Raw genomic sequence first — 18,151 nt, forward strand, 5'->3', positions numbered from 1 at the left:
TAAAATTGCAGTTCAAGGGCCTTGGGACACATTTAGCAATGGGCATTAGAAGACATGATTTCAAGTTTTTATTTGAAATTATTGAGGGGACAAATCATGGAGAAGAGGCCATCATTACCACGTGCAGAAACTACTGACTAGCCACTAGTGATGGTAAGATAGATAATATGGCAAATGGACGTAAGATCCCTAGAAGTGACAGTATGGCTCTCAATGTCATCATCTGGGAAAGCATCTCTTATAGCGAAATGGTCAGTCATCCCCACCAGCTGCCAAACAACTGCCACCTAGAGGCAGGCAATTAATTCTAATTGAAACAATAAGATACATGGAAGAAGAAACAGGAGACATTATGTGCCAGATGAGTCAAATCACCACCACAATCTTGACCACCATTTTCTCTCAAATGTCGATGGATACAGACTTTGAAGCCTTGGGAATAACTATGCATCTTGCATATTTCTGTTAGCTTTCATCTTAGGAAGTAAGCCCTGTGAAGATAGTACTGGACCTGTCTCTATCATTTGCCAATTACATGATTTTGTGCAATTTTTTTTTCACATTTTGGAGTTTCTGTTACTTGATATGTAAAATAATTTTTGTATGGCTTATCAGGATCAAATGAGATAAGTTATAATTTTGTATCATGGTTTTAGAATTAGAATTTACTTCAGAGGCCACCTAATCCAATTCTTCATTTTATTAAAAAAAAAAAATTGAGCTCTTAGGAGAGTAGATATCTTTCCTAAGGTCACACAGATAGTGTTAGAGCAATTGTTAGAGAAAAGATCATGAAGAAGCATATAGGTATAAGCTATGATTTTTAAGAAAGATAGATACTTATATTGTCATTACTCATATGTAGAATCCAATTACAATAAATATCAAGTCTTAAGTCTTTGTTTTTGGTTTGGCCTTTAAGTTCAAGAATTTTTTCATTGTTTTTCCTTGCTTTCCAATTGTGCAGAGGACTTGTTTGTTGCCAAGGGAGCATCTAATCTTAGCATCTCTTTCCCTGGGCTTGATTGATTCATGTGTTCCCATCTGTATTGCAGGTACCTGTTTGCTCTGCAGGTGAAGCAGGACCTGGCTCAGGGCAGGCTAACATGCAATGAAACCAGTGCTGCACTCTTGATCTCACACATTGTACAATGTAAGTCTTAATTCTTTTCCTTTAAAAATTACATGAGGAAAGATCCAGGAGTTAGGCATGCATATTATGCTCTTCTTACATGGTCTCTATAGGGTATGTGTGGGTGGGTGTGGGTGTGTAACTACATGGACACAATCACTGTGAGCATCACAAGTGTCTTTTAATTGGATTAAGTAGAATTAAATGAACATTAAAATTTCAACCCCACAATTCTATGAAAAATATTTGAAAATTGACAAATTATTTGTATTATTTGACTGGGTCCTTCTTTTAGTATTGCTATTAGTTATTCATCATAATCACTATTAAAGCAAAGACTACCACCAATTTATCCTTTCATTTTATGTTACCTAAAGTAATACAGGACACTTAGAATGACAGCATGAAATATTGATTTCTGATGGTAGGTATTTTAATTAATTTTTAACTAGAAATGTTAGAAATAAGATTCTAGTCATTCCCATTTTTATTAGAACTATTTTTAATCAGATGACTTTAAATCACCAATATTTGAAGTGGAATGCATGCCTTCTGTTTTTAGGAAGGTCATTATAAAAATCAAATGTGAAGCATTTAAGCTTCACCAAAAAAAGATCCAAGTTGTCTTGTCTTAACATTTTTGATTACCTTTGTATAAAGTGTAGTATTCTCTGTTCAGCACTGCCAAATCTACATTACTTGCCCAAATTAAGAAGCTTGTCTTGGTTTTAGAGAGTAATGATGTGGAAAACTCATTGTATTTACCAATTAGATGTGATATAATCTTTTTCTTTTTTTTTTTTTTTAATCTTGTCCTTGGGCAGTTGCTGGCTTCTGTTCCTTTAAATTGCCTTTTTTACTTTATGTCAATTAGTCAATATTTATTTGGCATTGAGTGTATTTAATGAGTTCGAGGTACATTGTCTTTTTTTTTTTGTTTAGGGCAGTCATGAAAACAAACAAACACTGTCACCTCAGGGATTTTCTGTATTATGGTTTCACATTTGGTGATATTTTGTGTTTCAAAAGAAAATTTATTCCACCTTTTATGTGCCAATCTTATATATTGTAGTAGAAACAAAGAATGTTTTAGCATAAACTTTATTCCCTTCCTTCTGTTTTGGAGTCCCTCAACTCAAATGATTTATTACTCCTCCTATATATAACATGAAGTTTGAAAACATGACATTCCTAACTAAGTAGTAACTTCTTGAAAAATTACTGAAGCATCTTTTTTCTCCTATTTTTTTTCCTTTGGAAGAAAAGAAAGCTTGTAATGGTTTGGTAGGAAAGGGAGAAGAATATTCTCCCCTTTCCACCTGGATTTCATACTTTTTTTCCCTCTGAAAGGTGTTCTAAATTATTTTTTCCTACTGCTCTAGAAAGACTTCCATGAATTTCATTCATCTGAGGAATAACTACCTAAAAGTTTTTTTCATTGTCTTAACACAGAATTCCTAAGCACTGTTAAATATAATGAACCTCACCTATGTATAAAGAAACCAAAGAATTCACAAAGCTCCAGCAAATCTCTTTACTAATCTTCTAAGGATCCAATGTGGTACTAAAAATCTCTTGCAAATCTTGTATTCTCTAAAGGAAATTATATCTGGGAGTTAAGAGGTACTTATAGTTCTGCATATTTAGTATTTAGTCATGAAAATATACATTTTTATCCTTTTATTATCATTGAGAATCTATAGCTTAAATATAGTTTAAGGTGGCATCTGTTGTATTTCCAGAAGTACTGAATCATTTAAAGGGAAAAAATCCCCAACGAACATTTATCTGATTGGTTTAAATTGTAAGGTTCCATTCATTACTGCAGAGGTGGAGAGTGCCTACAAATATATGGCATAGTCATATAAGATTACCGGAAAGAATATGAAGGTTATTATGAGTTGTTTGGCCACAAAAATAAAACAAAACAAAAACACCAAAAACCTATTTTTTAAAAAACCAAAGTTATCAGGAAGAGAAGGATCTAGGAAAGAATTGGACTGGTGTGTGAAGTGATGATTGTAACCAATGATATGGGGAAGAAAGCTGCTCAGTTATTATTTTCCTACTCTTTTCTCTGTCAAAGAAAATAATTTTTGGATTAGAAAGGACAGGTCTAAAATTACCATCTAGGATAAGTGGAGAGATAATAAGAGAGCACCTATTGCACTTAATGAATTCAATTGATCAAGTCCCAAAGAACTACATCCCAGGCTCCTAAAAAAATTGGCAGAGGCAACAATACCACATTGATATTTCTGAAATACGCTATAACTGTGCCATGCTTCCACTCAGGTATTTTAAATGCCTTTTTTTTTGGTCTCTGGAATATAATACAAAATCCTCATCCTGGCATATAAAGCCCTCATAATTTAGCTCTTATCTATTTTCCAGTTTTATTTCATATTATACAGTTTTACACATTCTCCTTTTCAGACAATTCGGCCTATTATTCCCCATATATATGATATTTCATTTTGTGCCCCCCATTACTTTCCATAAATGGTTCCAATGTCTGGAATCCATTCCTACCTCAATCTCTGGTTCCTTTCAAAGTATAGCTGAGGTGCTATCTCCTACATAAGATTTTCCCTTCATCCCCAGTTATAAATACTCTTATCTATTTAAAATGTTATTCCTCTATAATTATTTTGTATCTACTTTCATTCACATTGTGTCTCATCTCTATAGAATGTAGACTGTATAATCCTGGAGAGAAACAATAGTATTTTTCTCCTCTGCATTGCCAGAGCCTCACCCAATGTCATATTTACTTAATAAATGCTGAATTGAATTGAATTGCTGAATCAACATCTGTGATCGTTAAAAGATTGTAGAGAACAAGTGAGTTGTAGGAGGACTGGAAAAGGCAAATGCTTCACTTTTCAGAAAGGGAGTAATAAGAGTTGCTAATATTTATGTAGTACTTGAGGAAGAGGCCATTGAGTTAAATTTTAATCTTGGCAAAATTCTAGAATGTCACTAGAGAAAGCAATGATACCTGAAGGTTATTTTCACATCATTTTCCTTTTATTTTAACAGGGATGCTAAACTTGTAGGCTAGGGGGAATGCCACAACTACAATGTACCTGCATTTTATGCAAACTTGGGACAAAGTTTCTCCATGCTATTTTTATAGAAAAGATGAAACAATATTGATTATAAAGTTAATACAGTTAGCTAGCTTTGAAAGATAGGGAAATAGTCCCTGGGCTCAGGGACTATTCAATTATGTCTTAAAGTCACCTCAGATTGCAGTGATCCAGGGATCTGTGGTTAACATTTTTATTTGTATGCTAATTCATATCTTTATCAATGTCTTCAATAAAGCATAAATGGATATTTACAAAACTTGCAAATAAGAAAAAAATTGAAACAAATAGCAAACACACTGGCAGATAAAACGATCTAAAAAGTTTTGACAAACTGAAACATTGGGCTGGATTTAATAAGACAAAATTCACAAAAAAATAAATGATGAAAAGCATTGTTTCCAAATGCATATCCCATAGGTATTTCAGTTTGAACCAAACCTTACCATAAGCATAGTTAGACTTTGAAAAAATATGGAAGTTTTTTTTTTCATTGTAGACTTCCCTCCTTCTTTCCTTCCTTCCTCCCCCTTGCTTTCTCCCTCCTCCCTTCCTTCTTCCCTTCCTCCTTTCCTCCCTTCCTCCCTTCTTCCTTTCCTCCTTTTCTCTCTTCTTCCTTTCCCTCCTTCCCTCCTTCCTTCCTTCTTTCCTTCTTTCCTTCCCTCCTTCATTACAATTACATACTCAGCGACTCCAAAAGCCTATTTTTGGTTTCCTGGCACTCCCCTCATACCCTAGTGTGACAAACATTTCCTGCTGCCCTTTTAAGTTGTCTTTGGGCTGCTACCATTGATTTGGAGGCCCCAAGGCCTGCTCCTGGCTTGCTGGAGCCAGGGCAGTGTTGCATTCCAACCTTGGTGCAGCAAACTTTTTCTTCTGGTTTTCTAAGTGTCTTCATTTGGAAAATTGTTTTACTCCATCTTTTTTGGGGGTTATGATGCGCTAAAATTTGTTTAGAATTATTACTTAAAGATATTTGGAGAGTTTGGTGGGAAAGCTTGGGCAAGTCCCTGCTTTTATTCAGCTATGTTGATTCCATCTCCCAAACTTAGCTATTTATGCCAACAGTAACCATCATCCTTCCAGTTACCACATTTATAGACTTAAAGTCCTTCTCAACTATTCATTCTTCCTCATTCCAATTTATCAAATTAATTGCCAAGTCTTGCCAAGTTTTCTTGTGCCACATCTCTTACATTTATCCCCTTCTCATTATTCACATGTCTGCTACTTAATTCAGTCTTACTGCAATATTTATATAACATTTTGCATTGGTATTCTCTCCTATTTCTAGTATAAAGGTGCTGAAATACAATTCTCTCCCTCTCCTTCCCCTTCTCTCTCACTCCCTCTCCCTCTCCTTCTCTCTCTCTTTTGGTAGTACTATTCTTAAAGCACAAATCTGAGCATGTCATTTCCCTGCTCAATAAATGCTACTAGCTCCCTATTATTGCCTGTGGGGTAAAATACAAACTTCTCTGGCACTTAATATCCCTTATAATCTGGCTTCAATTTACCTTTCTAGCTTTATAATATCTTATTTGCCTTTATACACACTCCCTAGCTTAGTCAAACTGGCCCATTTGCTATCCTTCACACATAACATTCCTTTACTGTATAAATACTGGTATACAGGCAAAAATGTCTAACTGGCACTCCATCTCTTACTGCACTTCTTAGATTGTCTAACTTCCTACAAAGCTTGTTAGATCAGAAATACCATCTTCTATATTTCAGCTTCTTTAAATGTGATTCACAAGTCCATATAATGGGTCATAACTAAATGTGGTAGTTAGAAAATTATGATTCATTAGAAATATATGTTTGATTTGTGAACTTATTTTATATACCTATAGTCCTGGGATCATGTAAAAATTTCTCAGGAGTAAAGAGGTCATGTGTGGAAAAAGTTAAAAGTTCAATATGAATCTTTTCTTGATCTCCATATCTATTTTCTCCATCCAAATAGACTTTATACTTATTTTAGGTGTGCTTATCATCAACTTATATGTATACATGTTGTTTTCTCTGATAGAATGAGTTTCTTGGGAGCAGAAATTATTTATTTTGACATTAAATTCCTAGCAATAAACACAATAGTAGAATTGGTTTTCATTGATAGTCATATAAGGTTGACTAAAATTTCTATATCCCCTTCACCTTCTTCCTTCTCTATAATGAAATCATTTTCTAGACTATATTCATTACTAAGTTTCTTCACCAGCCTAATAAATATTGAACTTGGAGTAAAGAAATTCCAGGTTCAGATTCTACTTGTTATACTTAATAGTTATCTGTCCATGGAACAGGTCAATTAACCTCTTTGAGTCTCATTTTCTTTTTATGTAAAGTGGGGATAATAATACCCATAATATTTATCTTCCAGGGTTGTTGAGCTAAAAGTATGTAAAGTTCTTTGCAGACTTTTAAAGCGCTATGCATTTTATTATTTCCATCATTATTTTAATATGTTCTTTACTGAAGGAAAATAGTTAATTGTTTTTCCAATAGTATCAAAGTTTCATACATTTGTGTAGTTGTGATATCATTTCTGTAATATTTAGGGCCTGAATTTCAGTAAAGTCTGATTTTTATAATCTGTTAAATAGAATTTTGCTTCTAGAAAGAAGAGATAATGATGTAAATAGTGAAATAGGAGTAAGCTGAGGTATTGATGAGTTAATTTCTGCCTGTATTATTCTTCTTAACCTTTGAGTTATCTGAAACAAAATGATTTTCTAAAAGTGTACTTATGAAAATATCTCATTTAGCAAAACCTAATTTTATAAAGACCTATGGCAGCAAAAAAGTAGAACTTTCTTATCAATATTAAAAAAAACATTTGTGGCATATAATATATTATACATTTTAAAAGTTAGGAAGTTTCAGTAGAAAAGATTTTCTATTGTTTATATAGGGCAACTAAGCGGCAAAGTGGGTAGAGACGCCAGCCTGAAGTCAGAAAGACTTATCTTTCCAAGTTCCAATCTAGCTGTGTGACCTTGAACAAATTACTTAACCCTATTTCCCTCAATTTCTTCATCTATAAAATAAGCTGTAGAAGGAAATGGCAAACCACTCCATTATCTTTGCCAAGTAAACCACAAAAAGGGTCAAGAAGAATCAAACACAATTGAAACAACTAAAGGGACAAATTGTCCATATATACATAGAAAATAAAAAAAAAGAAAAAACACGCTAATTCCTAGTTAGGAAAGTAATTTTTTATTCTTTGTATTCCAAAACTTAGCTTGCTTCCTGATACATCATAGGTACTTTCATAAATGTTTATTGAATGATCAAAAAAGACAGTTGGAAAATTTCTGAGGAAAATTCAAGAAAGGAAAACTGAGATTAAAAAAATGAGTTTAGTAGTCAGAAAAATGCTGAAGGCTCTTTTAGGTTGTTTATGAAGGACAAATGTTCCTGAGAGGGATGAGAATTACAAAGGGTTATTCATCCAGCTGAGACAAGAAAACAATTGGGATTCTTTATTGTGTCTGCTCAATTTAGAAAAAAGCAATTTAGACAGTCCATGAAAATTAAATACTTGATAGAAATTCATTGGAAATCTGTGATGAGCTGTACACTGCATTCTCTCTTGAGTTCTCCTCTCAGTAGAAGAGAGGATATGATGATGAAGCAAAGGTACTGTAATGGCTAAGGTAACCAACTTAGGATGTCAGATATGATCTAGTAATTATTTTCTATTTCAGTACTTTGTCTGTGATGGAAATTTTAAGAGGGTTTTGGTTTCCCAAATGACAGTTTCAGTCTATTTAAGAGAAGAGCTATTCAAGAAATCAAGACATGCATCTGAAAATTAGGAAACTGGATGATGTTGTTGACCTTTCTGTCACAAGAGAAGGAAGGAGATGAATATAGTAAATGGCTCAGTTGCTGCTTGCAATGTCAGTAGCTGCTATCCTGTATAAAACAAGCAAGCATGTCAAGGGTGAACATGTGATTGCTGGCTTGGCAGAAGTAGCATTCATGCTATGTTTTGTGTGATTACAAGAGGTAAATGGCCCCCAAAGTGACATTTGGTCTAGTTCAACAAGGCCCCAAAGATGCATCAAAAGCAACCAGTGACTTACATTTAATCCATAGAACTGTGACAGATGGGGGCTCAGTCAATAATGTAAATTCTTATTAAGTCTTTCTGAAAAACATGACACAGGAAGAAAATGTACAGAAGGCTAACTTTTAACCTGTGAGAATCATGTTTTTATATACTTTTAATTTCTGTATTATAACAAATTTAATATTATGTTATAATCAAATTAATCTGAAACATTACTATTTTGTACAGCAATTTTTGTTTTAGAAATCAAAGAACAGTAATCAAAGCTTTTATAAATTATCATTCAAGAAATATCCCTTTTTCTTTACCCGTATATTACCACACAAATTCCTTTCATAGAATTTCACAGCAAAAAGGAGCCTTTTGAGATCAGGTAGTCAGTACCCTCATTTTACAAATGAAGAACTTAAAGTATTTCAGTTTTCTATGTAATTAGGTTATCTTTAGAAGTTCCCTGAAAAATGTGGTATGTAAATTCTGAGATTTTGATGGAGTTTTTACGATTCCAAAGGTGAGACTGAGATGCAGCTGATGCATTTCCAAGAATGTTGGAGATTAGAATTATGAAGTGATGTGTCTAGGAAGAAGAATATCAAGCACACAAGCAGCAGAGACTGCTGAAGAGAATACTATATTTTGAATTTTTCTTTTAACTAACAGCTAGTCCTTGGAAAATGTGTATTAAAGATATGTATACATGTGTAACTTAATTGTGAACTATGTGTATATATGTATATGAATGTAATATAAATGTACACAGATATATTTTTATATAGCTATATATATTAACATATGTGCATTAATGTATAATATATACAATCATATGTTTATATAGTACTAGAAAATTTAATGGAAATATCCATACATTTTTCAAATTTTAATCATTTCTAAGACAAAAGCGAACGAAAGAGAATTTGGTCCTACATGGTCTGTTAGAAGGCTCTTCATAGATAAGTCTTTAGCCACTCACTTTAAAAAAAATCAATGTACACTGCAGAAAAGCAGCTATAATTAAGTTGAAGTATCGTACAAGAGCAATTGTGTATGGCAGCTATGTTCTGACAATTCAGAACCAGTCAAGTGACAGATAAATGTGACCTACCTTTGTTTTTTTCTTTATTTGTTAGCTGAGATTGGGGATTTTGATGAAACAGTAGATCGGGAACACTTAGCAAAGAACAAGTACATACCTCAGCAAGATGCACTAGAAGACAAAATTGTGGAATTTCACCACAACCACATGTAAGTCTCACTACTTTTGCTTATATTTTCCTCTTATTCATTTCTTTAACATAGTATAATACAGGAAGGGAACTAGAGAAGCCAATTCCTTATCATCCCTATCTTGAGAAATTAATCCTCTTAAAATGTTCTGGATGCTTTTTTGGAATTTTGTTTGTTTAAAAAATTTTTAAGATCTCCTAGGAAAGAATTTCTATGTTGTGAGATATATTATAATAGATAACAATTTCATGGTTCAGAACTTTATGTCTAACAGACTTTTTATTTCAGATGAAACATCCCCCCCTTTGTTTTCTCGTTGTCAGCATGCAATCTCATCTACACTATTGAGATATTGAAATATTACTCTATCCAATATAGGGGAAGGTAAGGGGAAAGGGAAAAGCATCTATGTATTTGTGCCAGGCACTGTGTTCTCTTTGCTACATTTCTCTACATCTCAGAACTTATGTCATCTTTCATTCTCTACTAAACTTATCCCGGAATAATAAGTAGTCTCACTCTTCCTTGCCAAAGGCTCTAATTTAGATCCCAACAGTTCCCCCATTTTGATCAATTAATCCTCCCCTATCTTTTGTTTTATTTCTTATTTTTCCATTTCCATTGACTTGTTCCTTTCTTTCCGCATGAATATGCTTATGTCTTCTCCATCCTAAAAAAACAGACAAAAATTTTAAAAAACTCTTTCCTTTATGTGTTACCCTTTTAAGTTATCATCCTATCACTTTATTTTTAACAATACCAAACTTTTAGAAACAACAGTAAATACTTGCTTCTTCCTCAATATCCATTTACCTTGCAACCCATTGCAATTTAGTTTCCACCCTTATCCTCACAGCCAGAAATATTCTCTCTGCCCTGCAAATTGTTGGTGTGTAACTTGATGCTTAGATATAGACACCTAATCCATCATCAGTTCCATAAAAAAGTTATTTTGGCTAGTAAGACCTGCTCATTTAATAGAAATAATAAGATACAAACTTGTTTTAAATTTTCTTCCTTATTTTATTATTATAGTATTTGGGGTATGTGAAAGAGCTGCAGAAGTTCATTGTTTATTTCTTAATGTGGCATTTGCCATTAGCACTGCATTAATTGTTAAGCTATCATTCATCATATTTCTAAAGAAAAAGTCTATAAGAGATGGTGACTGATACAGGACAAGAAAGAAGAAAATTTGGATGGCTGAAGAATGTCTTCATGGAAAAAAAAAATTGGTAGTACAGGGCAGATTTTAAAGGGAGGATGTGATGGCTTCAGCTTTTGATACTTTGAATTTTAGAAGATGGGAGCATTCATATGGAAACACCCAGAAAGTAGTTAAAAATGTAGGCATGTTCTTGAAATGAGAGATTAGTATAAAATGCATAGTTTTTCAAAATTGTGTACATAAAGATGTTAAATGACACTATGGAAGTTTACAGAAAAAGTGTAAAGGAAAACAAGAGAAGATGGTCAAAAAGACAGCTTTAGGGAATGTCTACATATAGAGGACTAAAAGAAGAATATTATAGCATAATTAATTTAACACTGGAAAAGACCTATTCCAAATCCTTCATTTTACAGATGATAATATTAAGTCTAGAAAGTTTAAATATTATTTTCAAGGTTACACAGGTGATTAAGTGATGAAGCCAGGTTTTGAGTCCAGGTATCTGACTCCATGAACACCAACATGCAGAGTATGATGGAAAAGGGCAATCATGGAAAAACAAGAACAATGAAATATCATGGAAGACAAAGGAAAAGAGAATTTCAAGGTGTGTGGAGTGATCAACTGGGTGAAGGAGTTGAGAACAAAGACTTAGGTGATTAAGAGGTACTTGAGGGAGTAAGGGAAGAAGTCAGATATTGAGGACTAAAGGAATGAAAGACAGTAGAGTAAAAACAAAGAGAATAACCTACTTTCTAGAAGTTTGGCAATGAAAGGAAGGAAGGCGCTTGTTTGATAGCTTGAGGGGTAACGGATTTTATTTTAGTAACATATAATCTAAATTGATTGACAAGAAAGGGCTTTTTCCTTTTTTACCTCTCTAATATTTGATCATAGACTCTGTATATCCCAAACAGTAAATATTGATTGAATTCTGGAACATAATGCAGTTCTCCACTTCCAGGGGTGATTAGGCCCTGGGAAAAACTGACTCATGATGAACAATTACTTAAGGGGCTAATTTAAAAAAATCCAAAAAGCCCATTTGCCATTTCTAAAACATACTAAATGGAAACATACCAAATGGAAATTTGTGTTTGTTAGTAATAGCAAGACTTACTTAACTTTCAGAGTTAAATAACTCTGGAAGGGTCTACTGAGATTGAGAAGCTTTAAGCATGTGATATATCTGCTATCTGAAGGCCAGCCTAGATAAGCTTGAAGGAGCCACTTGAAAGTGGAAATCAGAACTAGATTTGTGTCAGCAGAGAAGTCTTTAGGTCTCTCAACTTCTTTATCTTTAAAATGGGGAGAATTTCAATTGATAAATGATCAAAGAATATGAACAGACAATTTTCAGATGAAAAAAACTGAAACCATTTCCAGTCATATGAAAATGTTCTCTAAAACACTATCTATCAGAGAAATGAAAATTAAGGCAACTCTGAGGTACCACTTCATACCTCTAAGATTGACTAAGATGACAGAAAAAGATAGTGACAAATGTTGGAGAGGATATGGGAAAACTGGAACACTGATACATTGTTGGTGGAACTGTGAACGGATCCAACCATATGGAGAGCAATTTGGAACTATGTCCAAATGGCTATCAAACTGTGTATATCCTCTGACCCAGCAGTGTTTCTACAGGGCTTTTATCTCAAAAATATCATAAAGGAAGGAAAGGATTGCTTATCAGTTGGAGAATGGCTGAATAAGTTCTGGTATATGAATGTTATGGAATATTATTGCTCTACAAGAAATGATTAGCACAATTATTTCAGAGAGGCCTGGAGAGAGACTTACATGAACTGAAGCTAAGTGAAGTGAGCAGAACCAGGAAATCATTATACACAGCAACAAGATTAGGCAATGATCAATTATGATCAATGTGGTTCTTGTTGCATTTTAGTAATTCACCAAAAAAAAATCTAAGTTATAAAGGGGTAGCGGTTTATATTAAATGGGAGGAATGTGGACACTGGTAAAAATATAAGATATTTACATTGGATTCCTCTTGAAGTAATGAGTTCTCTGATAATGGATTTTAAGTATGGCTGGAGCTACAATAGAAGAAAAATGGAATAAGTAACTTTTAAAGACTCTTCTAATACATTACTTCTAATACATAACTCTTCTAATACATTAAAATCTATCAAATTAAGAAATTGCTTTGAGCCTGCCTTCAAACTGTAGATCTATAAACAACCTTTCCTTTCTCTCAGACTATAAACTCCTTGAAAATGGCTACTCTGTCCTTTTCATTTTTGCATGTTGTCTTATTTTTTTCCCCTGAGGGACTTGGGGTCAAGTGACTTGCCCAGGGTCGCACAGGTAGGATGTGTCTGTGAGATCAAACTTGAATTCAGATCCTCCCGACTTCAGGGCTAGTGCTCTATCCACTGCACCACCTAACTGCCCCTTATACATAATCTTTTAAGAAAATTTGATTTGCATCATCTGCATAATCTGAAATTTATATTTACAATCATTAAAACAAAAGATCAACAGATCCTTCACTAGAAGCCAAAACCTTAGGGAAGTAATGGTTCCTGTGCCACTACTTTTTTTTTTTCTCTTCTGCATCCTTCCTTCTTCCCCATTTCCATTTAAGAGATTTGAATCCTGAACTGATTTTTATATATATGTACATATATATATATAATATATTTTATATATATATATTTTAAAACTTTTTTATTTTTCAAAACATATGCATGGACAGTTCTTCAACATTAGCTCTTGCAAAACGCTGTGTTCCAATCTCCCCTCTTCCCACATACCCTGCCCTAGATGGTAAGTAATCCGATATATGTTAAATATGGTAAATATATATATGTTAAATCCAATATATGTATACATATTTATATAATTATTGCATCACACAAGAAAAAAAGAGAAGCAAAATAAAATGCAAGCAAACAACAACAGAAAGAGAGAATGCTATGTTGTGAACCACGCTCAGTTCCCACAGTCCTCTTTCTGGGTGTAGATGGCTCTCTTCATCACTGAACAATTGAAACTTGGTTGAATCATCTCATTGTTGAAGAGAGTCACTTTCATCAGAATCATGTTCATCCAATCATGTTCATCCTATAATATTGATGCTATTGTGTATAATGATCTCCTGGTTCTGCTCATTTCACTTAGTATAAGGTCCTGTGGGTCTCTCCAGGTCTTACTGAAATCATCCTCCTTGTAATTTCTTATAGAAAAATAATGCTGCGTAACATTCATGTACCATAATTTATTCAGCCATTCTCTAACTGATGGGCATCCACTCAGTTTCCAGTTTCTTGCCATTACAAAGAGGACTGCCACAAACATTTTTGCACATGTGGGTCCCTTTCCCTCCTTTAAGATCTCTTTGGAATATAAGCCCAGTAGAAACACTGATGGGTCAAAGAGTATGCATAATTTGATAACTTTTTGAGCAAATGAACTCATTATGTATTTTTAAAACTGATAATCTTATGTTGGGTCTTGAAGGGACTACTGGCTTGTTTTTAGATTCTTAGCTTGGTCAAGACTCCAAAAATGTTCACAAAATTGACTTTGAAATTGGCAGTTATTATGTCATATGATATTTCCAATTGAAACATAAGTATTTATATATCATAATAGTTACTTTTAATCAATGCTAATTGAGATGATTGCATTAATGGAAAACTTTTTATCAGTTGAATGAACAGTGTATATTTGAAGAAGAAATACATTTGGAATCAAAAGACTTGAGCTCACCTTCAACACCAATGACTCTCTACAAAGTCATTTAAAGTCATTTGATTTCTCTTATCTTGAGTTTTCAGTACCTCTTTCCCTTAGTTCACTACCAGAATCACGAGATTACAGAATTTGTGAGTTGGAGTTTCCTCATTGGTCATTTGGTCCAATGCATAAAGGAATTCCCCTACCATGCAAATCAATTCATCTTGCAACTTGTGCTTGAACATCACTAAGAAGCTAAATCTATCATATCTTGAGGCAAGAAATTATATTCTGGGACAACTCTTAATTATTAAGAAGTATTTCCTAAAATCAAGCTTAAAAATTATCTTCCATTGATCCTGTTTCTGCCTTCTGTGGCCAAAAAAGGAACAAATCAAAATTCCTCTTACATGTGATAACTCTTAATATACTTAAAGATAGTGATTATAGTCTTCTGTTGGCTTTCTCTAGTTATCAAGCTTAGTTCCTTTCATATGACATGGGCTCAGAGCCTTTCACCAACCTATCTTAATATCACATGTACTCAAATACCTCCACCTTCCTGATTCCCTTCTTTGAGACATTCTCAAACTTGTGAATGTCCTTTATAAATTGTAGTACTTAGAACTGAACATAGTATTCCAGATTAGATCTTAGTAGATCACAGTACAGTGGAACAATCACCTCTGTTCCTGAAAGCTTTGTCCCTGGTAATGCAGTATAAAATGCCATTTATTTTAACTGTCATATTATAGTGTTGACTTATTGAGCATGCAGGCCACTAAAAACCTCAGCTCTTTTTCAGGTCTACTACATAACATGCTTCTCCCTCTTATACTTGTAAAGTTGATTTTTTTTGTACCCAAATGCCCTACTTTATACTTACCCTATTGCATATCTTCTTCTTAGATCCAACACAATGCTGTACTCTGACAAGATTGTTTTGGATCCTTACTTTATCTCCAGTGTTTTAGCAGTCTCTTCCACCTTGGTGCCATCTCTGCATTTATCCATGTTATGGATTTAAAAATAATACATAGCAAAGGTCAAGCACAATTCATTAGGGAAGAAGCTCCATTTGAAGCTTCCTGCCATGTTGATATTGAACAATTAATTAAACCTCTTTGAGTCTAGCTGTTCAAACAAACCTGAATCCTTTAATTGTATTGAATATCTGTGTTTCTATATTGTCTACAAGAATAATATGAGACACTTTATCAAAAAGTTTGCTAAAATCTAGGTGTTAAAAATATTCACCTCATGTACTAGTTTTTAGTATATGTCTTATCTGCAAAGGAAAAGAATGATCATTTTTTTCAGTAATGTCATCCTATCTCTTTAAGCATTTCTTCCTCACCCAGAGGCTTGTCAACCATCTTTTTAATTAAAATTATGTTTTAGAATTTTCCCTGGAATTGTAGGTCAAAGTAATTAGGTTATAGTTTGTAGATTCTCCTCTTTTCTCTTTTTTTGAAAACTGAGGCAGCATTTACAGTCTTCAGTCTTCTTGATACTTCTCTTGTTTTCTGTGATCTTTCAAATATCACTAACAATAATTGTTCAATCACATCTGCCCATTCTTTTAAGACCAGCACATATAGTTCATCTGAGTCGGATGATTTAAATTCATTGAACTGCTCTCTTACAATCTCTTTACTGATCTTAGGTATGAACTGTCTTTCAATGATTTTTTTTTATTTTGTTTTTTCTAGTATTAAGCCACTATCTTTTGCAGAGAAAATAGAACTAAGGATGGAACACCTTTGCCTTTGGTTGTCATTGTCTCATCAACACCAGGCAAAAGTCTTAACCCTTTTTGGATCCTTCATTTTGTTTTACCATCTCCAGTTTCTTGAACTCATTTTGTAAATATTTTATATGTGGCTATATTGCATGTATTTTCTCACTCAATAAAATGTAAATTCCGTGAGGGCAGGGACTATTTCACTTTTCCTTTCCCTTCCCCCAACACCCTAACATGGTGCTTGGTACATTGTAGGCACTTAAGAAATGTTTGTAATTTGTGGTTCATTTCTAAAATGGGAATATGATAATCCTTGACCTGTCCACTTAAATTGCTAGGTTGTGCAAACTAAATGCTATATGATAGCTATTTGTAAATGCAAATCAATTTGAAAATGAAAATGATTATATATAGGATGACTCTATTGCACAGTTATTGACAAAATAAAAACAAAAAACTGTGCATCAGGTCAATATGCCCTGAAAAAAGTCTCACATGATATAGTCTAAAAAGTAGGTCTGGTCATGACCAGGATTCACTGGCTTTTCTTTTTGTTACTGCTGTCTTGTTTTTTAAATAAGGCTTTTAAAACATGGTGACGTTATAATCCTTGTTTTCTAGAGTATGGTTTTGAACTTGATTTACTGAGCTAATCTATTGTAAATGACTGAAAACTTGTTTTAACACAATGTTTTTGTGGGGTTTTTTTGCTTTTGTATAACCTTAAAGGAAATTCTTTGAGATTCTAAAAATTGGCAGAATTTGAAGTAGACATTTGGGGTTTTGAATTACATGAGCAATAGAGCTTTTGTTCCAGCTGCTAGACTTTGGGTACGAATGAATGGGAGTTTGGATATCATCTGATCAGCTAGCCTCAATGTTTGGATGAAATGCTTCTTTATATCCCTAGAGAAGCCACTTGATCCCAAATTAATAGACGTAGGGAATTCAGATCTTCTGCCCTTTCTTTTTAATTTTTGTTTTATAAGTGGACAAACACCAGCAGAATCAGATTTCCAGCTCCTGGAGATTGCACGCCGGCTAGAGATGTATGGAATCCGATTGCATCCAGCGAAGGACAGGGAAGGTACTAAGATCAACCTGGCTGTTGCTAACACAGGAATTCTAGTGTTTCAGGTGAGAGCCACTTCAGAATATTGTTCACATCCCTTACCCAGGAGATGGGGAAGAAAATTGGGCCTTTGAACTCAATTCTGGATTAATTATTTATTGAAACTGGTGAACAGTATCAGACAAAGTCATTCACTTTCTTTTATTACTTTTTAGTGAGAAGAGGCATCTCTTCCCCCTTCCCCATCCCCTTTCTATTTTCTTGCTCTATCATAGTGGTCTATATCCTAAAGAGAAGCCAGGGTGACATAGGAGAAAGAAAGCCTACTTCGGAGCCAGGAAAACCTAAGCTCATGTCTTACCTCTTATATATATTTGCTGTCACTTAAACTCTGATCAGTTCCCATGATTTTGCAGTAGTGATATAGGCAAATCTCTAAGTTTTTAAGTACAAAGAGACCATGAATCAGTCTCCTATACTGCTAGAAAGTATATCCTTTGCTAATTAAATTATGTCTAGTTCTTTTCACTACTCCTTTACTCAGTTAATTCTTGTATCCAGTTTAATTACCATTTTCTCTTATAATTAAGGAACCCTCAATTAAGAATTTATTTGAGCAATGGAAGCCTAGAAATTTATAATCCTTGCTGAAATCAACATATGGCAATGGACATGGCTGTTCTACTATTATGTCTTGAGGATTAATAATCAATTGATTATTTGGGGATAGTTTTTCAAAGAGGATTCAAAGAAATGTCTCTTTTTGTATAAAGTAGTTTCAAAATGTCACTATTTATGATCTTTGGCAGGAGGGATCTACCTTGCAAAACCTCTTTTCAACAAATAAATGAAGCATTTGATAAGTTCACTAATGCAAAAGTGAATGTATTTATACTATAAATTGTTAAATATCCAAAATAATGC

General features: G+C 33.7%; 1 protein-coding gene across 2 annotated transcripts in view; it reads left to right on the forward strand.

Annotated features, from left to right (window-relative positions):
- The window catches only part of FARP1 (FERM, ARH/RhoGEF and pleckstrin domain protein 1), a 293,495-nt gene that overhangs the window by 198,109 nt on the left and 77,235 nt on the right, over positions 1 to 18,151 (forward strand). For both annotated transcript variants that reach the window (XM_074299401.1, XM_074299399.1), the window contains exons 6-8: positions 1,056 to 1,153; positions 9,436 to 9,550; positions 17,145 to 17,292. In XM_074299401.1, coding sequence (XP_074155502.1) covers positions 1,056 to 1,153; positions 9,436 to 9,550; positions 17,145 to 17,292 — 361 coding nt within the window. The remainder of the gene's footprint in view (positions 1 to 1,055; positions 1,154 to 9,435; positions 9,551 to 17,144; positions 17,293 to 18,151) is intronic.

Source organism: Sminthopsis crassicaudata, chromosome 3 (genome assembly GCF_048593235.1).
Source record: "Sminthopsis crassicaudata isolate SCR6 chromosome 3, ASM4859323v1, whole genome shotgun sequence".
Taxonomy (NCBI): Eukaryota; Metazoa; Chordata; class Mammalia; order Dasyuromorphia; family Dasyuridae; genus Sminthopsis; species Sminthopsis crassicaudata.